The sequence below is a fragment of the Knufia obscura genome (genome assembly GCF_036327395.1).
Source record: "Knufia obscura strain CCFEE 5817 isolate CBS 148926 chromosome Unknown scaffold_1, whole genome shotgun sequence".
Lineage (NCBI taxonomy): Eukaryota > Fungi > Ascomycota > Eurotiomycetes > Chaetothyriales > Trichomeriaceae > Knufia > Knufia obscura.
The window spans coordinates 522,632-543,348 of record NW_027042687.1 but is presented as its reverse complement, the minus strand read 5'-3'; the positions used below and the strand labels follow the sequence as shown (position 1 = coordinate 543,348).

The window sequence follows — 20,717 nt, the reverse complement described above, 5'->3', positions numbered from 1 at the left end:
GATCTATTGAAGCACTGTTTCTTGGCTGCAGTCGAGGTACGTACCCGAGACCCGACGGAATGGCGGCATTCATGTTCGCCTTTAGCAGCACTAACACGTAATTGAACACTTTGGACGGGCTTGGCATCCAGATAAGCACTCGACACCGACATCATCCCGCCCTCGCTTGTGGGACGCCGTGGCATCCAGCGGGCCATGCAGTCCTGCACACCTTCAGGTATCGGATCACGCGTGTTGTGTCAAGCTCGATAGACTCATGAGATATGGAAGCAACGACTGTTTGTCCAGCTCCATTTCAATCCTGACCAACGGGACCGGTTTGCCCTGATTTACTGTTCAGTTGGTTGAAGATTCATAATCCCAGCCGCGAGTCGCCGGTAGCTTGGCTACCCACATTTAGCTTCTGGGTCACACCGGTCTAGGAGTGCTCGTGATTCGCTCGTTTGCACGCTACCCATGCAACTTGTGACACCAGTTTCTATTTCCGATCGTCGCTCGAGGCCGATGTCTAGGCAATCTGGGCCTCCTGAATCTTGGAACGTTTCACGAGATGCCGCAAGTCACAGTCTTGGGCGGTGCATCGATTCAGGCCTCTCTCGTTTCAGTGAAGTACACCATGTAGACTTTTCCCTTGAAGGTCCTATTGACTAGGATCTACCTGGTTGCTGCTCACCATAACTATGAGGCTGCTGTCGACTCTAGTCGTTATTGCGACTGCATCTCTGGTAGTTGCACAGACTCGCACGGCAACAAGCAGCCTCGAGGTGACTGGTACCGCCAGACAAACAATATCGAGCCTGCTCACAGCTACTGCAGTGCCTACTGGTGAGGCTTGCGCTGCTGTGAGCAGTGTTCTAGCCGAACAGACTGAAGGTAATTTTTGCGCACTTGACAATTTGCCACTCCCGCTAATATTGCCAGCTCCTCTAATTGTTGCTGCCAGCCTCGCAAACGAATGTGCCAGGTCCGCACCCATCGACAAGGCTGATGCACTTAGGCTCATCGATGGCATCGTCGCGGCTCTCGAGTTCCAAAGCGACGTAGGTCATCTGGCAAGTCCGCCAGCGGAATACCCTCTAGCCGGGGTGGACCTCTTCGCAGAGATATCGCAACTCCGAGAACAGGTCGGCTCGGATGATATGACGAGTGAGATCGACTTCGAAAGCAACTTCACAGCCATACTTGGCAAAGCCCAGAATGGTCATCTTGCCTTCCAATTTGACGGCCTTTCGGTTTTTGTATATCAAAGACTGGTCGGGTCATTGATATCTGTGTCTGAAGACGGAACGTCCGAGCCCAATATCTACGTGTATGAGGACTTTGCTGCCTTCCAGGCAGGAGAGTTGAGCGAAGCTCCTTCTGCTGTTACTCAGGTCAACGGACAGGATGTGGCAGAGTTTCTGACCATGCAGGGTCAGAACGTCTCATATGGAGGGTTCCAAGATCCTGATGCTCTGTATAATCAGATGTTCTACGTGCTAAATGATGGATCAGGCGGTAGTTCCAGCACTGGCCTGTTTGGCTTCGACCGAAATTATGTTGGCGCTGAGACTACCATTTCCTTTGCCGACGGATCGTCAAGAACTGAGCAGAACGTAGCTATCTATAATTCACCGTTTGACTTCAGTGGCTTGGAGGATGGCAGATCTTTCTACAACTTGTATTGCAATGCCACTCTGAAGGCAGCTGCACAAGGCTACGATCTCGATGATCCAGACACGTTAGATGGTACACGAGTGGACCCAGTCAAGAAGCAGCAAATGTTGCACCAGAAGAGGGTACAAAAGCGGCAAGAGCGAAGACAAGTTACGGAAACCAGGTCATTGAGCCCGACTGCCACCGAGTCGGCACCTGTCGCGCCAGAAGGTACACAGATCCTTGGCTACCCAACACCGGTCGCCATTTCTGACGACCTGTCAATCTCTGGCTACTTTCTAGAGGCTGAAGGCTTTGAAGATACTGCTGTTCTGGTGCTCCAACAAATGTCAGAGGCTGATCCTGATGGCTTTCAGTCCACCATGACAGAGTTCATGAACCAGTGTCGTCAGGAAGGCAAGACGCACCTCGTGCTTGATGTTCAAGGTAATCCTGGTGGCACCATCAGTCTTGGTTATGAGGTCTTCAAGCAGCTCTTCCCTGATATCTTCCCGTATGGCGCGGGGACGCTTCGAGCTCAAGAAGGCCTCGATATCCTAGGCAACTATTACACAAACTACACAGCGCAGCTGGCGGAAGTGTACCCTGACAACGTGACTCTGCTTCAGGCAAACAACTACTATGCACAATACTCAGCCCACTCCTACGCAAACAGCAGTGGTGAGCTATTCAACAGCTGGGATCAGTTGTATGGGCCAGTCGACACGCCGAAAGATGACTTCACCAATCTCATTCGATGGAACATCAACGACACCGACTTCAATCTAGCAAGCGGTAGCATCGTTGTTTCCGGGTTCGGCAACAACACTGAAATACAACCTTCTCCCTTCAGCTCAGAGAACATCATCCTTCTCTCAGATGGCAGATGCTCCTCCACATGCACGATTCTCGCACACTTCTTGAAATGGCAAGGTAAGGTCAAGTCAGTAGCAATGGGTGGGCGACCACAGACCGGTGCAATGCAGGCAGTCGGAGGTGTCAAAGGCAGTCAAGTTTACCAGTACGCTTTACTCGCCTCAGATGTCTACTATGCGTGGCAAGGATCTGCTCTTTTGGGGCAAACCGAGATCGCTACCTCAATTGAAGAGTCCAGCACTTTGGGACCACTCCTCAACGACAGCACATACATCATCTTCAGGGGCGCCAGTGCAGGTGTTGGCATAGAAGCTTTGACCGATTTCACATTCAACTGGCAGAACAACGTTGCCGAAGGAGATTCGGATTACACGCCTCTGCAGTTCGTGTACGAGGCAGCTGATTGTCGGTTGTGGTATCAGCCGCAGCATATTAACGATGTGAGTACTTTATGGGCTACAGTGGCTGCGCAGGCATTTGGCTTGAATGACACGGATGTGTTCTCGCTATGTGTTGAGGGCAGCACGAATGCGCCAAGCAGTCTGAGTGGGAATGAGGCACTGTTCAATGATGGGAACCCGACTAATGTGACGGATTTCGAGCCTGAGCAGCGTTCGGAATCTGGTGGTAATGGTGGTGGTGGTGGGAGTGGAGGAAGTGGAGACGACGACAATGCTGCAGGCCGGTTCGCTGCCAGCTCGGTCGCGATGATGGTCGCGATTGCTGCAGCGCTTTTTGCGCTGTGAAGAATTGCCCGGGCGAGTCGAGCGTTTACCATGACTTATTGAGCATCCGACTGTGCAGAAGGCAATGTACAATCAATGTACAGAACATCGAGGCGGGGTTGTGCATATGCATAGAGAACATAACATCATGAACCGTGCAAGCACGAAACGCGCCCATATTCTTCGTCACTAATCCAGTGACCACTTCTCATGCTCCATATCTGCTTTGTCTCGATCTGCCTTACCAGTCCGTGCTTCCAAACAAAGCCTTGATGTAGCCATCGCTCGGCCTCTAGTTCCTTCCCATCGCGTGGATATCACCTCGCGCTTAGCTGGGAATAGTCGGTACACAAGGGCATCTGACTGGTTCCGAGCTGTGGCTGTGTCCTAGCACTCCTGCAATTGCCAGCGGTACCGAAGCAAGCGCTAAGCTTTCAGCTATCAGCCTCACATGCCCCACTTTCGACCAGGCATCCAGCATTTCTGTCTTTCCATATAAGACTTGGCCAAATCATCTAATTGTCCAAGATAAGTAGGACTCCCGGTAAGAAGCCTTTGACACTGACTTACCGATCAAAAGAATCCCCAACCATCCACACAAGCACTATGTCGGCGCAGAATTACTACAGCGGCGACCAGTCCTACCAGGGCGGCCAGCAGTACAACCAACAAGGCACTTACCAGCAAGATCAGTCGCATCAATATGGCGCTCCTCCCGCCAACGATCCATACCAATCGCAAGATCGAGCGAATCCGTACGGTTATCCAGAGACGGGTGCTCCTCAACCTTACTACGGCCACGATAGTAGTGCTCAGCAGCCACCTTATGACTCGCAGCAGTACCAATCATACGACTATCAAAACCAGCAATACAACCAATACGACAATCAGCCCTACCATAACCAACAACAGTCATACCAACCGCCCACCTACGACAACTCATATCCCACCCACCAACAAGGTTACGACAATTACCAGCAACCTGCTTCACACGAACAATTCGTCAACACCTACGACACCTCCCGTCAGCAAGGGTATGACAAATACAGTCAACACCAAACTCCGTACGGCCAAGCACCCCTTGCAATCCGATCCCATGAGATCAAAGCAGATCCCAACCTCCCCCCAACAGGCCCCCTATCCAATGCCAACCAGCCACTCCCAGCAGAAGGCGAACGTGGTCTCCTCGGCGCCCTCGCAGGGGGCGCCGTAGGCGCCTACGGCGGCCACAAAATGGGCCACGGCATCATCGGAGCCGTGGGCGGTGCCTACGCAGGCCACAAACTCGAAGACGCCATGAAAGACAAGAAGAAGGAGAAGAAACACAAGAAGCACCATAGCGGATCCGGTTCCCACGGAGGACGCCGTAGGGGATCGCACAGTTCGAGCTCGTCGTCTTCGTCATCAAGTTCAGATTCCGATAGTGACAAGGATAAGAAGCACCGTAAACATCGGAAGGATAAGTATGCCGCTGCTGGGGCCGGTGCCGCGAGCTATGGCCGTTCAATCGGTCACGATGCGGGAGGACACCAGGGTGGATATGCGGGGAATTTTACGGCAAGCGCTTCGAATATCACGCTTGATAGGGATTATGATCTAATTGCGCTGTGTAGTGATCGACATGGGAAGGAGAAGCTGAGCAGTATAAGGCTCAATGATTACCTGACGAATGACTGGGGACACCTGAAGTGGGCGAAGGGTGGAAATGCGTTTGCGAGTGCGAGGAATGTTAGGTTGAGCTTGAATGGGAGGGTGCTTGAGGCGGAGATGGGGGATGGGAGGGGTGGGTGGAGTCAGAGTCGGATTGTGCTTGATGAGAGGATCGGAAATGAGGATGGCGAGTTGGTGTTTGTTGGATGAGGTTTTGTTAAGGTGACACGCTCTATCAATGAGGACATGAGGTGAATGTGCAAGAGAAGGTCCGGAGGAGGCTCGAAGCTTCATTGTGCTCTACATTGAAATTGCGCTTACCTAAAGGAGCTAGCGTATCACAGAAGTCGCGTTCGCGTACAAGTTGAGAGCGTGCATGGATCTTGCTTTCCAACTCGTCTACCATCTGTTCAATGTACCACCTGCTTGATCTTCATTCACGTCTGCCCGCTATTATGAGGTCCAGTATTCGAAGCCTATCTGGCAACTGGCCACATACATATACGAGTCAATGCCATTTGATATCTCAATTGCTCTACACATACTAAAAGTATACTCTCAATCGAGTCGAAATGAACGCCTCCCTCTGACTTTACTTTTCGGCACCTCCCCTCTAGCTGAATATAGAATACATTGCTGTCGAAAAGGGTAAAGCCCGTAAGAGGTGCCTGCGTAGAGAAATCAACTCCTAACTGTACACAGTTCTTCTCCAAGCCTGCAAATGACTTGGTATCGCTGGTTGGTATCGATGATTCGAGTTCATATCCTTTGCGCCGTATGTTGTTGGTGAAGGCTCTTCCTCACAAGTCGCTAGAGAAGTGATCACCCTTATTTTCGCCACTGCAGTGCGATGTGACCCTTCCTAAGAGGAGTCTTTGGCAGGTTGGGCTTTAGGCTCTGGCTTCGAGTCGGCAGGCTTCGCATCGCTAGCACCGTCGCCCTTGTTCTGGAAGCTGCCACGTCCGGCACCCATACCACGACCTCGACCACGATCGCCTCGTCCTCGTCCTCTGGAGAAGCCACCTCGACCTCGGCCGCCTTCACTGTCACTGGCTCTCTCGCCACCGCTGGAATAGCCGCCTCGTGTCGGTAGTCCAGCTGACGTGGCACCTCCACGAGCATGGAAACCACTAGCACTGTTGTCCCGCTGGTGGAAAGTGGTTCCCCGCTCACGGAACCATTCCACTCTTGGGTTCTTGCCTTGCGTATTTTTGACCTTTCGAGATTGGTCGTTGGCCCGCTTCAAGGCGTCTTCGGCAATCTCATGAGTCTCGAAGGTGATAGAAAAGTTGTTGTATTTGTTGCCGACCTTGGATAATGTCTTGATCTTTGATCGATCTTGCTCGGCGATGCACTCTCTCGCTTGATCTTCGTTGTCAGCGAACATGACGTACAAACTGCTCGTCTGTGGTAATTGCACTGGTGGAGTAGCAGGCTTGGATCGAGCAGCATCAGTGTCGCTACCTCTGCCGGCAACCGTGCCATTTGTTGCTGAAGGTGTGCCAGGCTTAGCTCCAACAGATGCGGTAGTGGGGACATTCGAGGAGGAAGGCTGGGGTGTTATAGGCTTGTTCTGTGCCGCAGGTGGTACTGGGGAATTTGATGTTGGAGGCTTAGCAGCTGAAGTTTGTCCTTGCTGAGTGGAAGCAGGTCGTGCTGGCGGCTGCTGAGCTCGGTTTTGCTGAGATGGCTGAGGGAAGGGCTGTGTTGGTGGCTGGAAAGAGGGTGTACGATTCTGGGCAGGACCTGTTGGTGCAGCAGGGAGAGCACCAGAGAGGTTTGGCTTCTCAGACAAAACATTCGAAGTCTGTTGTGGAAGCGGTTGTGAAGCGACGGGCTTAGCACCTCGGTGGGCGAAATTGAAGCCTTGAGCTCGCATCTCGGTTCCAATACGACCGCCTTCGACCTCGAGAACGAGATAACCGAAAGCTGCATCTGCAAGGTTGAAGTTCCACATGTTCTTGAAAGCGCTCTCGTCGACCTGACCAGCACCTGGTGGGCCACCAACAGGGCCACCGAAGGGATTGCCACCATTCGCAACGCTTGGCATCTTCTCAACGATCTCGAGGGCGCTGTTCAGCAATGACTTGTGTGATTCGTTCGTGGAGATTGCTTGCTCAACGTCCATCTTGACTGTCTCCCAAACATCGTTGAACGAAGCCTTGGACGCAGCAAGTTTTCCGCGGTAGTGGTCAAGGGACGGATTGACACTGAATTCGTTATAGGAGCTGCCATATCGGAAGTGTAGACCAGCAGATATGGAGAAATCTGCTTTCAGAGTGACAGATAGCTGATTCAGGATTCCATCTCTTGCAGGTGAGGCGTGTGTGAGGAAGATTCGGGTCTCTGATGGGTCGTAGACTCGGCTTGCGGTATCGATCAATGCACCGATCTGCAAGAGGGTGGTCCACATAGTTCCCTGACCACCTGCAATATATGTCTTTCCCTCACCATTGTCAAAGAGCTTGTGGATGACTACAGCACCGCCCAAGCCGAGCAGTCTGAGTTTCACACCACCAACATCTAACAGTCTTGAATTCACTTCGTCGATAATGTGAAGGTTGTCGACCTTGTATTCACCCGATCTAAACTTCTCCAGTACTCTGACATCTTCACAGGCTCCCCAGACAGTGTAGACAGGCACGTCGAGTTTGAAGTTCCCTTCTAGAAGTTCAGGTAACTGTGATAGGGGTAGGTCGGAGGGAGGGAACGAGGGCTTGACTGGTCTACCAATAGGTATGTTGGCTATCTGTTGCTTTACGTTCGTGGAGATTAGAGGCGAATACTGTGCGACGTGCTTGAGGGTCCTGGTCCTTGTAAGCTAGCGGCCGTAGGGGCTGATTTGGAACATACTTTTCAGCTATGCGCTCCAAAGAAGAGTGGTCATAAAAGCCGAAGTCACCAGTGTGTAAGATATGGGTCGCATTGGCCGTCTTAGCCAATTCGTTGAGTGACCGCAGATCACCTTGTAGAGTCAGCGCAGCCCGTACAGAGGCGAGAGTGGTCACATACCTCTTACATCTGCGATACACAGGATGCGCACTGAGCCATTCTGGAGGACGCGACCATTGTTAGGTTGCAGGGGCTGAGCACCAGTGACTGGGCCTGAAGTGCCGTTGGGCATGTAACCTTGAAGCTGGTACTGGGGTGGTCGAGGCTGCGATGATCCACGAGTCAGCGAAAGTCCTGGCCGAAGCACCGTCTTCATCATCGTGAAGTTGGTCGCGATGCTGTCTTCTGATGACGATGAACATGTCAAGAGCTGAGTCACTTACAGAAGCCATGTGTAGATGTGTATTGTATTGTGATCTCGAGAAGGAAGGCGCAGGTTGCTTGTTGCGCAGGTGTGGTTGGTAAGAATAGGAAGGTACGGCTTTGGCTGTAGATATTAGGAAGGCGCGATCGGAGTGGAGATATTATTGTTTGACTGGCGGCAGGATGGTGTCGACAGAAGATACAAGGACAAAGTGCACCTTCTTATGATCCCAGAAAAAGTATTATTATTCTGTACTGATACTACTCCAGGACCACTGCAGGTGCAGGACGAGGCTCCTAAGGCTGCTACTGGCCCGAACTAGAATAGCGTCAACATTCGTTGCCTCCGCGTTTGCTTCACTCTACATCAAGCTTCGTTGTCTTGGGCTCATCGTTCGACTATGCTCGCTCGGCTTGGTCTCTGGGGTTGAATAGTCAGGCATGAAAGCGAGGCTCGGATTACAACAAACGATTCTGGATTCAGAAATGCCAAATGATGTTCGGCTCAAAACTGCAGGGCTCGCCAAAGCGCGCTTTTCCAATGCCACATGATCCTCCTGCCTGGTACGCGGTTCTTCCGTGTTGTTGGTACAGGTCGCTCAAAACTCTGCAGCCTCGAGTCTTGCCATACATGCCTTCGTAAATGTCGTGACTCCGTGCAGCATCTTTATAGTGTGTGTCCCAGCGCCTGCTCTTTTCTCCTACAACCAATGTTCAATGGTATGGGCTCGCTCACAAGCCCAGAATTCGGTTCACATGTTTCTCCTCCACGACTGCACCACCCTCTGAACATTTGGCTTTAGCACGTAGCTCACTGCACAGATTGTCGATATCGATCTCGCCATTGCGGAACTTCTCCATCGACTGAAGTCGATCCCTTTGAGTTGTTAGCCTATCCGTACAGGAAGCATGTCGCGCAATATGACTTACCAAATCTTATTACAGGTCATCAACTTGGGAGCACTTGAAGGCACGGTGATATCTCCTGCCTGCGCTGCATCCACTCTGCTCAAGAGATCCGTTTTCTTGGCTTGCTCATTCGATGCGACGCCGCTTACATCGCCATAGTTGTGCGAAGGGCTCCCGAGCTCAGGCAGTGGGTAAGCATCATTGAAGAACGAGCCAAAGTCCTGAGATAGGATGTTGTCTGTCGTATCACGATAGTCGCCAAACAACACTGGGTCAAAGCCACCACCGTTCTGTTGTGCCAGCCAGCTGAACCCGGTTGGATCAAATTCGGGGGCTCCGTTGGTATCGACTGATTCCGTTAGCTTTGTTGAGCACGCAATCACGAAGAAGACTCACAGTTCCACTGCCCAAGGTTTCCTTCCTCGTTTATTGTGTTCATACTATAATCCTGCAATTTATTGTGCGGCGAGTTGAAATTAGGATCCGGAGATGTCCCAATAGACGACAACTGGTTTTGCGCATCTGAGCAAGAGCCAGGCGACTCGGTGTTCGACACGCTAGAGCCAGAGTAGAGACCCGGCACGGAGGAGTAGGAGTTTTCGAAGCTACCACGATTTGTTGGTTTGTTCTGGTTGTTGCCGACCCCAAAGTAGCCATGTGGAGAATTTCTCGTAGCCTCCAAGATAGATGGGCTAAAGAGCCCAGTCAGGCTGTCAACGCTTGACCCGTTTGTTTGACTGTTGTATGATGGCGGGGATGCAGTGATGTTGTTGTTTCGCGGTGAGTTGCCCACCGAATTATGCCGCGAATTCTGCATGTTCTGCATGGCATTCGAGATAGAGTGCCTGCTTACCGAACTGGAAGCTGGACTCGCAGTCTGCTGTGTGGGCACGCTGGATGTCCGAGCAGGAGCCCGAGCTGGTGGAGGAGTAGGCTTCTGGTTGTTCGTGCTACCGAAAATGCTGGTGTTAGGCGAATCTCCAAACTTCGGAAACTGGAACTGAAAGTCGCTACTGCCATTGCCCAAGTTCGTGGGACGTGAGTTGTTGCTAGTAGGCTGTTGTCTTGCTCCACCATTACTGCTGATCCAAGAAAGGCGTTTACGGTATTCCTTTAATTCGACTTGGAGACGCTCGACTTGAGCTCGGAGTACACCGTTTTCCTGGTTGGCAGTCTCCGAGGCCTTCTCAAGGTCCTCGACTTTGACTTCGAGGTCCTTCAAATGCTTCTCCTTCCTTTCCCTGAAAGCGCGCTGCGCTGCACGATTTTGGGCCTTTCGTTTCTGCATGTGATGTTAGATTCTGTGACCTGATATGTCCGTTCTACTTACGGAAGTGGGTTCAGAGGTCAATGGCTTGCGGCCAGGCTTCTTCGCTTGCTTGTCTTCTCCTTCACGTCGCTTACCACCGCCTTCATGGTCATCGTCATCCTCTGCGCCCATGCTTTTTCTCTTGTCATGCAGATGATCTGGATCAGCCGTACCATTGTCATCTGAATTGTCGTCTGGGAGGTCGCCAAACATCTGACCTTGGTCTTCGAAGTCGAAAGATTCGTCACCTTCGCCGTCGATAAACGAGTCTAAGAATGGACTGTCGTCATAATCGAGATGACCTGATCCAGGTGCAGAATTGTTCGATATGGCAGCAGGAGTATAGGAAGCGTTGCCTGCGCCTTGCGATCTCTTAGCGCTTATTGACATGGCGGGCTGTCTCTCTGAGGGCTGGTTGGAGGTGAGTGCAGCCACGAGGAGATTTCGCTGATTTTGAGATAGGACCAAGTCTGACCTCGTGTCGGACATGAATGGTATGGAGATAAAGTGAGAACGCTCGATGGTGCGTACACACGTCCTTTGGAAAAGGCACTATCCTGTAAGTCCGAGCAGGACACCTTCCCTCAGACTGTGCAACAGGGTGCTGCCTTCGGTGGAATGCCTGACTAGTGGGGTCTTGCGCTGACCGCTGACGGGGTGTGGGCGAGATCTCACACGGTGGCAAGACTGAATTCGTGTCGGATATACGTGACCGGCGACTGGCAAGTATATGGTGGAAATTTAATACGCAAGAAAGAGGAGAGACCGAAGTGGTTGTATGTGAGACGGGGAAATCGCAGTATGTAGCAGGATGCGGCGGTCGGCAAGAGTCCACACCTTGAGCAGTCAGGGTCTTTCGCACTTGAGTTCAGGCCAATCAGAGCTGGGTGTCTCCCTTCAGCGATTCCGTAGTCCCCTCAACCTCGCGCCCGACGTGATAGATACGGTGTCCTTGTTGGCCCGAATGCAGTACTTGGTATGTTTTGAACAAAAAGGTGCTGCCTGAGGTCCAAACCATGCGATGATTAGATCTCTGCGTCACCATCAAGACGGCATCAAGTGGGTGGAAAGAAATGGCAGGTTGATTGATAATCAGCCATAGTGGCCAGGTTCGTGATCAGGCCTCCTAAGCGCGGTACCATTCCTAAAGTAGTATAGCTTATCACGCCCTGAGAGCACGCCATGATGCACTTGCTAGAGATGGGAAACGCACTCGTATATGCTTCAGCGAACGTGTTCAAGAAGATCGCAATAGCAGGTCCTACCAGATAGTACGATTGTTGCTCACAATACTGACTCAAACTGTGCTTGATGGTCAAACAGTGTAAATCAGCTTCTGATTCACTGCTGCCGCTCCGAGGCACGTGGAGCACGTGTTTTCCGGCTACTTGAATTGCATAAAGTCCGAGCCTTTGCCGCCTGAGGCAGACAGGACTGCACGTTGCGTCGATCAACACCATGACATATTATAGAACCACAAGTCTTAACCACTACTCTTGCATACATACACTTCACGATCGATCTGCGCATCTGAAATTTTTGGTTCACTCGTTACGTGATCAAACATTGTTGTGCCATTCCCGCCATGAGCAACCCCGAAGTTGCTGCCCTCGAGGCTGAGGTCAGAGAGTACAAATTACAACTCGAAACAGTAGCGCTTTCCTTACAGAATGATCCAGAAAATGGGGAATTGCAGAGCCTGAAGGCAGAACTTGAAGAAGTCATTGCCCTTACCGAGTCCGCCATTGCAGAACTAAATCCAGCTCCAGCTCCGCCCGCACAGAAGTCTGCCACACCAGCCGTGAAGGAGAAGTGGTCGCGCGAAAACCATCCTGCCTACAAGGCTGGATACAAACCTCTCGATGCCGAGCCCGAAGAGCAATCCACACAGACAACTTTCTCGGTGAACGATACTGTACTGGCAAGGTGGAAGTCCGGAGATGGAGGCTTCTACAACGCGAGAATCACGTCAATAACCGGTTCTTCAGCAAATCCAGTCTACATTGTGTCCTTCAAAAATTACGGCACGACTGAAACGTGCTATTCCAAGGATATTCGACCCTTGTCGAGTGAAGCGAAAAAGCGAAAAGCTGATAGCATGTCAGGCTCTTCTACACCCGTTTCAGCCCCGTCGAATCCGAATGTGATATCTGCAGCTTCAACAGTCGATCCCAATCTGGCCCAGCAAGCGAAGCGAGAACCAAGCAAAGTCAGCGATGGTCCAGTCCGGCCAGCCAAGATACCTCGAAAGGTCAAAGCGAAGAACGAACTAGAAGCAGGAAAGTCAAAATGGCAAGATTTCGCCGCCAAAACTAAAGGCAAACATGGCAAAAAAGACAGCATGTTCAGGACCGGCGAAGGTGTCACAGCTCGAGGTACGAAGCACTTCTTGATCTTTGGAATCCTTGCTAACTTCTCCCAGTGGGATTCACAGGTTCAGGCCACGAAATGAGAAAAGATCCTACGAGGTCCCGCCATATCTACCAGCAGGACGCACAAGATGAATAGTAATGAGACGCGGTATTTGGATGTTCTGACAGATTTGGCGTCTGTTCTACATCACTATTTTCAAGGTCGTGGAGTACAGCTGTAACTGACGTTGGTCAATCCATAGGGGTCTTACGAATGGTCATACTGGCGAACGATACGCAAGTGCCAAGGGACAAGTACTACTTGACTATATGTACCCATATCTAACTGTTTCTAATAGAGCCGATGAGTTCGTCGCTAGAACATTCAGCCATTCGCCATGTTCCGAGTCTGCAACTGTTACCAAGAGCACTGGTGTATCGATGCTGACTGCTGACTCGACCTTCGCTAGAACTGTTTTCGTAGAACGCCGCTGTGTAGGATGAGACGAGGCCGCTATTAGACTGCGTCTAGTTCCGTCAAGAGCGGTCAGCTAATACACCAAGATCTGCCCCCAGCCACTTCAACAACCCATTGTAATTATATGATTGGGCGTGGGATTGTGGTCGAGGGTCAGGCTATCTATCCGTACACCCAGCTAAGCCCGTAGTTCGTGTTGTTTTTGTTCTGTGCTCATTGCTAATTTGTACCGTCCTATCGAGCTCTTGACCAATTTTGTAACATGTACTACTCATCTCTCATCCTACGAACCTGGACGATCTACTTGTCCCACGACCTTCGGGAGTCGGGTTGAAATGCGAGGACATTTGTTTCTGCTTCATGTCTGGCTGCAGTATATGGTTCCGTAAGTTGAGAGTCGCGGGTGCCTTGGGAGTAAAATTCATGAAATATATTTCTGGCAGAACATGACATTGCATTCGCTACCTGCTTCAACTGTCTATACGACAATTCCATAACGCGATCATTTGCTATATGCTTGTTTACAATCATGCCACGGAATACAGAGTAAATGGTATCTGCCGACAATGACTGAGATTCTGCGCTAGCTACAACGCGCTGACAACCTAGGATCGGAACTGAAACCTCAAGGTAGCAGGAACCACAGTCATTTTACAGCATCCTCTTCTTAGCACGCTCTGCAAGCCGAGTTAACCATGCGCCATAAATAGACGCAACGCCTCAGCAAGAACACTCGCGCAAACCTGTCTCGAACACCACATGGACATGCCTCTCCTCCGGCAGCTCGCGCAGAGCGACTCCGCCATGGAGATGATCAAAACAATAGCCTGGGTAGTAGGCACCGTCTCCTTCATCGTCTTCATCGCCCTCTTCGGCCGCCTACCAATCTTCAGACGCACCCCAATAGGCTGGACGCACCGTCTCCTCCTCCACCACCTCCCACAAACCCTAATCAAACTCGACCGGACCCTTACAAGCCAACGCATCACCCGCTCCCTCACCCGCCTCTACAACTACCTCCTCCACGACCGCCACCCAGTCGTCATGATCATCTTCATCCTCCTCCAATCCATCTCAGAAATCCTCTTCATACCCCCGGCCACTCCCTACCTCTCCGCAACCAACAAATACATCCTCCTCCCAACCCTAATAACCCTCCCCTACCTAACCCTCTACCTCAGCTACTCAACCACAACCCACCACATCACGGCCCCCTCCTACCCCGCCGCCCTAACCCGCTACCCCTACGACTACACCCTCTACCACCCCCACCAACCCTGCCGCACCTGCCAAACCCCCAAACCAGCCCGCTCAAAGCACTGCCCCATCTGCAAAACCTGCATCGAACGCCAAGACCACCACTGCATCTGGATCAACAATTGCGTGGGGCTGCATAACTACCACCACTTCATCGGCCTGCTGCTCTCCATTTCCGCCCTCCTAGCCTACGGTACAATCACGGGGTTCAGCATTCTGGATACAATCCTCCAGGACGCGTTCGTACCGGATCGGCTGACGCGGGGGAGTCGAAGCGCCAAACGCTGGAGTACAGGATTGAGCTATTATGAATGGGCGAACATCTACAGCGTCGCCATCGCATCCAACGCGCGGATTGGTGCAGTGACATTGCTCGCGACCATGACGTTCCCGCTTGCGCTGGGGTTCCTGGTGTATCACGCTTATCTCATCTGGCTTGGGTGCACGACGAATGAGACTGCGAAATGGACGGATCTGCGCGAGGATATCTGGGATGGGTTGGTGTGGAAGGCGAGGATACAGGATGTTAAAGTTGAGTATCCGGGGAGTTTGGATGAGGGGGCGGTTTATGACCCCGGGCACTATCTTGATCAAGACGGGAATGGGAGGAAGAGAGGGAAGGGGCCTGTGTGGGCGGGCGGGAAGAGGGCGGAGTGGTGGGTTATTCGGACGAGGGGGGGTGCGCAGCCGACGAGGTGGGGTATGGATGGAGATGAGAGGGGACAGGAGGTGATTGATGAGAGGTGGGTTAAGGTGGGGAGTATGAAGGAGGTTGAGAATATTTATGATCTTGGGTTGGTTGGGAATTTTAGGGATACGTTGTTGAGGGGGTGGCGGACGGGTGGGTAGCGTGGGTTGTTACTGTATCATGGATGGTATCTATGGTGCAGCCGAGGCGTGCCGTGTCCGAAGACGGAGAAAATGTCTTGGGGTCAAATTTCGGATGTTGTACGCCTCCCTTACAGACGCACACACACGGCCTTAGCGGTGTCTCGTTTCTACTTCGCTGTCACGTCACCAAAGTGCTCAGGGGAAGCCTTATTTCAGCCGACCGACAGCGACACGCATGTTCGGTCCAATAGCATGAACTGAATGGTACATCTAGTACTCACCAGGCGAACCGTGGGCTGCTCTTCGCACCCTACATGCTCACCCACTAGTCTGACGCGCATGTCACGAGCCATGACCCAGAGATGACTACGACCTCGAGTACGGCGAGCACTATACTGCCTGTCCTGACGTTCACTTAGCGCGGCAGATAGTGTTTACGCCTGTGCTCGGCTACGTGATGGAGCACATGTGACATGCAACATGTATCTCCATAGGGCATAAGCATGGAGGCCTGAAGATAAGGAGATAGAGGATAGAGGATGGCGGTGATGCTACGACTCTGAGTGCACGGCAGATTAGAGAGTGGATGGGATGTGTCGTATTTGATGATACTGTATCGCTACGGGCAGACTTGATGGTCTATCTGCTAGATGGGAAGGCGTTCCAGTGACCAGGAAAGTGGTCAAATTGTTGCGGTGGCGTCATGAAGATGACGGATATTGTTTCTAAATACGAGGGCAAGTGAGGGATGTGGCCGCTGTGATTGTCGAGAACTAGTCGAAGTCATCGTGTGCGGCATCAGCGACCCGTGAACGGAAGGATCAACGCATTCATGTGAAGAAATTGCACAATAATGGCATGCTTCGTGTAGCAACGACAATATTGAAGGGCATCGTACCATCTATTATCTCACGCATTTCGTTCCTCGACGCGAGACGGGCTACCTCAGAGTATACTCAGTATAGCTCTTCTGTCCGAAGTGCGCCTCGCTAGATGGTGGGTACATATCTAGCATCTATTGAGACGCTCTCCTGAAGATTGCCTCGATATCCGGCAAGTCGAAGTCGTCATCCGGAAACTCATTCATGTCCAGTAGCTGGTCTTCTGATCCATATGCCTTGACCGTGTTCGACGTCTTGGTCGGGCTATACTTTTGCTTCTCCTCCTCTTTTGGCCAATGTCGATGCACTACCGTCGTATAGTCCTTGGTCTTTGTCGGACTCTTGTTCCTCACTCTTAGATCCTTCTCGATCATCTGTTTGGCTTGACCGATTTCTTCCCAAGAAGTCGTTTGCACGTCCGTTACCTCGAATTCCTGGTCGTTGACGATAGGTGAGGACTGGAATGGCGTCGTCTGAGAGGACTTGACGGGAGATGACCTTGGTTTCCTTGCCCAAGCGTTTGATCTACTCCTTGTTCCCAGTACCTTAATCGTAGCCTTCACTGGACGTTTCGATCCTTCCTTGGCTTGACCTTGTGGTATCAGATCTCTGGCGTTGTATGGTATTCTTGAGCTTGCAGTAATGAACGGCGGCTTGTTAGGGAAGAAGATGTCTGCTAGGATGAGACCTTGTCCTTGACCCTGACTATCCGCGTATTTGACCTCCTTGACAGTAGCGAAGAATTCGGTGACCAGATCAATATCTTCTGCGATAGGTTTCGTCCTAAAACTCTTTGCTAGGCGTAGCAACTCAGCAGCACGGAAACAAGTATGCTTAAGTGAAGGTGTGGAAGCATCTTTCCTGTTGAGTGCCACAGCTTCGGCGTCCATGGAGTCGAGGAGGCAGGGATGCATGAAGGGTGCGAAGGGCGCTCCCTTTGGGTGTGCGGCTCCCACTTCGCTTATGGGTATTTCCGCAAGCTTGTTCGTGCCCGGATTCGGGTCTGCTGGACTGGTCAACGAGGCTGTCGTGGCAGGTGAGTATGCGATTTGCGATGAGGAGTCTATTTCGAAATTGGCCGCGAGAGGTCCATCGAAAACGCTGTCGTCGAAATCGTCGAAGCTGTCGGACCCATCGAACTTGATGCTAGTGTCATCCGGGAAATTTTCAAAGGCGAATCTATCTGACGAGTAGCTGCCCGATGAAGCCTTCACTTCGACAAAGGGATCCAACAGCTTTGTCGAAATGGATGTCTTGTCCTCCGGTTCGTTCGCTGTAGACTTGTCCTTGCCTTCTGCATCTGCTGCCAGTTTCTTGATGGCTGCATGCTGCAGGCCTCTTGATGACTCTAATCTGGACGTTCCAATCTCCGGATCTGGCGAGCTTTCGGTCTTAGGAGTCTGCAGTCGGGCACTACGACGGGCAGGTGAGCTCGTGGTCTCATCAGGTTCTTCTTTCAACACAGATAGCTCAGCAGCTGGCTGCTTCTTGTTTGAGGTTTTCTTGGACTTCTTTGGGGCAGGCTCTAAAGCGACAGGTTTGGATGCTCGCCGTTTCCTTTTCGGTATACTGTTTGCCAACTTCTCCGCGGCGTGGAGGATGTTGACTCTGAACTTGCTTGCAAATGCGTTAGCAGGCTCATCAGGAGTAGCTTGTGCTTCTAGACTCGTTGGTGACTGCTGTGGTACGATGACTGTAACATTTACTGTCTTCCATGACATGTTTGGATGACCAGGTCAAGCAATGTTCGTGGTCGGATATGGCATTAGCGTTGGAGTGCACAATGGTAGGAGCAAGACGACATTCATTGTGTGAATTTGCAATAGGAAGCCAGAGACTTTTTGTTCGAATCATCGTGACCGTCAGACATCACGAACTGGACAAAGAAGGAAGGCACGCGTCGGAGAGTCGCTCTTGCCCTTTGTGGTATTCATGGCCTTACCAACCACTGCACTGAAAATCAGCATCCAAATCGCTGGGTGACTGGGAATAGGGGGATTGTATCGAGCTGTAGGCCGGGGTGATCAGACGAGCCTAGAACAAACGGTGCCTGGTACAAATTTCTCTTTCAGGAAACTGCAGAGCTGCAGCTGTCTTCTCATCCTCGCACCCGGGGGGTTACTCAATTCTCGAGATAAGTACTCAGTCATCTCATTCCTCATACCCAATTCCGACCTTCGCAGCATCGCTCTTCTTGCCTTCGCCCATTTTTGGTGGGTACTCCTTCCCATCAACCACAGTCCTTGGGTCGCATGTACACCAATCACTCTCCGAAATTGAGTCCATTACCATCGGGATGTGCTTACCGCAGCCCATCCATGTTGCCTTCTCTGTGGTCGTTGTTAGAGAGTATTGCGGCAGTGGGGAGCTTACGTGGTGCATTGTTGTATGAAGCGTTGGGAGAACTTACCACACGCCGGACACTGCCGTCGCATACACATGGTTCCGTGAAGACCTGTCTAGCAAGAAATCCACACAGTATATGTTCGCCAGTGTCAAGCAAGATGTCTTCTGCGAATTCAGACCGGGTCCCGCCAGCGGATGAGCTTTTAATTCGTAATGCTCCTCCTACAGAGTTCGATGCAGGCGGTCGTTGGCAAGCAACGCTTCTTTTTGTACCTTATCTGTTCTGCTTAAGTATAGAAAGGATTGCTGACACTCCTGGATATTAGACAAGACTAGACATTCATGTAGTGAAGTGTATGAGTGAGCGATGACCTTGGTGATGACCTTGGCCCGGCTGCCGCGCACGGTGTGATTGGCTAGTAACGGTAGCTGAGTTGGGCCCCATCCCGAACACACAAATTGGCCGCTTAACTTGCCGTATCAGCATTCTGGACCGGCCAATTTGTTTGTCCACGATGAGTTGGGCTTAACGAGTACGGTATGCTTTAGAGCACAGTGATGCCAGCTTCCTTTTCCCACGTGAGCCACGCAGTCACAGCGGCACGCGCGGTAACAGCATCGCCTCTTGCAATAGCACTAGTCGTAGCTAGTACTACATCTGGCATTATGAATCAGACAGCGTGCCGTTCAACATGTAGGCAAGTGTGTGGGGGCAACTCGAAAATTGCAAGGAACAGAAGTGGAATTCGTTGAACAGGTCGAATTTGAATACTGCTTAGCACTTTGCGAGATCTGTTCCTACATGCCTGATGTCCTGTGAACAATCTATTTATGTATAGATGATGCCTCCGTCAACCACAAGTGTCTGACCTGTCACGAAGTCGCTATCACTTCCGCAAAGGAAACCACCAACCACTTTTGCGACATCATCTGGTGTACTCACACGACCCATTGCCGTCAGCTCCTGAGAGTACTTCTTCACGGTCTCGCCGATTGGCCTGCCTTCAAGCTCACCTAGCTTCCTATCGATCTCCTCCCACATTGCAGTTCCAACAATACCCGGAGCGTATGCATTGACCTGGATCTTGTGCTTCGACATCTCCATGGCGAAACCTTGGGTGAGGCCTCTGACCGCCCATTTGGACGCCGAGTAGTCCGTCAGGATCGGGAACGGCTTAAACGCAACAATCGAAGCACACCCAATAATCTTGTAACCAGTCGTGCCCTCCTTCACAGGTCCTTGCTTGATCATTTGTTTCGCAGCTCTTGTGTAGCAGTTCCAGACACCAAAGTAATTGACATCGAATATCGAGCGAGCATCTTCGTCGCTAACTTCGAGGATGGGCTTAATCTTGGCTATGCCGGCATTGGCGACCATAACAGTAAGAGGACCGAGTTTCTGCACCGACTCTTCAATCATCTTCTCGACTTGATCTGACTTTGTGACGTCTGCTGCGTATCCTATTGCTGAGCCTTCGCCATGTTGGGAGTTGAGGTCCTTGACGAGCTTGTCGATGCCTTCCTGGTTCGCGGAAATGTCGTTGACGCAGACGTGATAGCCATCTTTTGCTAGGCGTCGGATGATAGCCTCACCACTGTCGTAGGTCAGCGCTTATGTTGGAACAGGTGCCGAGAGTGGACTTACATTCCACGACTCGAGCCAGTTACGATCGCTGTGCGCTTCTCTGCAGGTGCCATTTTGTGTGAATGGTAATTTGTAATGGTTGCTAGAAAGATCCGGTGCTATTCTCGAATTAAACTTATGTTATTGCTGTTTGGCTGACATCGGTGCAGCCACGGGAGCAATTCCCATCTTCTTACGCAAACGGCTCTAGGCCGCCCTCCTCATCGGACTCACGGCTCGCGCTGCCATGCAAGAACCTCTCTTGCCTTGGTCGTATGGTAGTGGAGTTGGCGTGTCCAGTAGTACATGTTGGTTTTGAGGGGAGCAATGTGCGGGGAACGCGTCTCAAGCAACAATGTGTCGTCAAAGTCGCGAATCCGATGGGATATGTTCGGCTCAGTGCAGATCGAATGCTGCTTCATTAACCAAGTCAGGGAAAGCTTGGTACATTTTCGAAGCAATTCCGCACACGTGGAACAAAGTTTCGGTGTTGTCGCGGCCGAGCAGAAACTCTTTTCCTGGTACTAGTAGACGCTTCTTTGTTGTACCTCTGACAGCTCGATGTCGAATCGCACGTAGAACGCTTACTC

General features: G+C 51.5%; 8 protein-coding genes across 8 annotated transcripts; 4 read left to right on the top strand and 4 right to left on the bottom strand.

The window, feature by feature from the left end:
- Window positions 1-680: 680 nt before the first annotated feature.
- Window positions 681-3,257, top strand: PMZ80_000203 (uncharacterized protein; the record flags this gene model as incomplete). The annotated part of the gene is made up of 1 exon (XM_064868657.1): window positions 681-3,257. One exon carries the CDS (start codon window positions 681-683, stop codon window positions 3,255-3,257), a length of 2,577 nt encoding a protein of 858 aa, XP_064734154.1.
- A 585-nt stretch (window positions 3,258-3,842) lies between these two features.
- On the top strand, window positions 3,843-5,096 carry PMZ80_000202 (uncharacterized protein; the record flags this gene model as incomplete). The annotated part of the gene is made up of 1 exon (XM_064868656.1): window positions 3,843-5,096. The coding sequence occupies one exon, from the start codon at window positions 3,843-3,845 to the stop codon at window positions 5,094-5,096; it is 1,254 nt and encodes a 417-aa protein (XP_064734153.1).
- A 652-nt stretch (window positions 5,097-5,748) lies between these two features.
- Window positions 5,749-8,010, bottom strand: PMZ80_000201 (uncharacterized protein; the record flags this gene model as incomplete). Its single annotated transcript, XM_064868655.1, has 3 exons — window positions 5,749-7,693; window positions 7,740-7,851; window positions 7,899-8,010. The coding sequence occupies 3 exons, from the start codon at window positions 8,008-8,010 to the stop codon at window positions 5,749-5,751; spliced, it is 2,169 nt and encodes a 722-aa protein (XP_064734152.1).
- Window positions 8,011-8,873: 863 nt separating this feature from the next.
- On the bottom strand, window positions 8,874-10,848 carry YAP1 (DNA-binding transcription factor yap1; the record flags this gene model as incomplete). Its single annotated transcript, XM_064868654.1, has 4 exons — window positions 8,874-9,018; window positions 9,072-9,399; window positions 9,447-10,332; window positions 10,381-10,848. 4 exons carry the CDS (start codon window positions 10,846-10,848, stop codon window positions 8,874-8,876), a joined length of 1,827 nt encoding a protein of 608 aa, XP_064734151.1.
- A 1,096-nt stretch (window positions 10,849-11,944) lies between these two features.
- PMZ80_000199 (uncharacterized protein) lies at window positions 11,945-12,867 on the top strand (the record flags this gene model as incomplete). The annotated part of the gene is made up of 2 exons (XM_064868653.1): window positions 11,945-12,734; window positions 12,782-12,867. 2 exons carry the CDS (start codon window positions 11,945-11,947, stop codon window positions 12,865-12,867), a joined length of 876 nt encoding a protein of 291 aa, XP_064734150.1.
- A 1,080-nt stretch (window positions 12,868-13,947) lies between these two features.
- Window positions 13,948-15,294, top strand: SWF1 (palmitoyltransferase swf1; the record flags this gene model as incomplete). Its single annotated transcript, XM_064868652.1, has 1 exon — window positions 13,948-15,294. The coding sequence occupies one exon, from the start codon at window positions 13,948-13,950 to the stop codon at window positions 15,292-15,294; it is 1,347 nt and encodes a 448-aa protein (XP_064734149.1).
- Window positions 15,295-16,291: 997 nt separating this feature from the next.
- Window positions 16,292-17,878, bottom strand: PMZ80_000197 (uncharacterized protein; the record flags this gene model as incomplete). The annotated part of the gene is made up of 1 exon (XM_064868651.1): window positions 16,292-17,878. One exon carries the CDS (start codon window positions 17,876-17,878, stop codon window positions 16,292-16,294), a length of 1,587 nt encoding a protein of 528 aa, XP_064734148.1.
- A 1,454-nt stretch (window positions 17,879-19,332) lies between these two features.
- PMZ80_000196 (uncharacterized protein) lies at window positions 19,333-20,201 on the bottom strand (the record flags this gene model as incomplete). The annotated part of the gene is made up of 2 exons (XM_064868650.1): window positions 19,333-20,098; window positions 20,149-20,201. 2 exons carry the CDS (start codon window positions 20,199-20,201, stop codon window positions 19,333-19,335), a joined length of 819 nt encoding a protein of 272 aa, XP_064734147.1.
- Window positions 20,202-20,717: the final 516 nt, after the last annotated feature.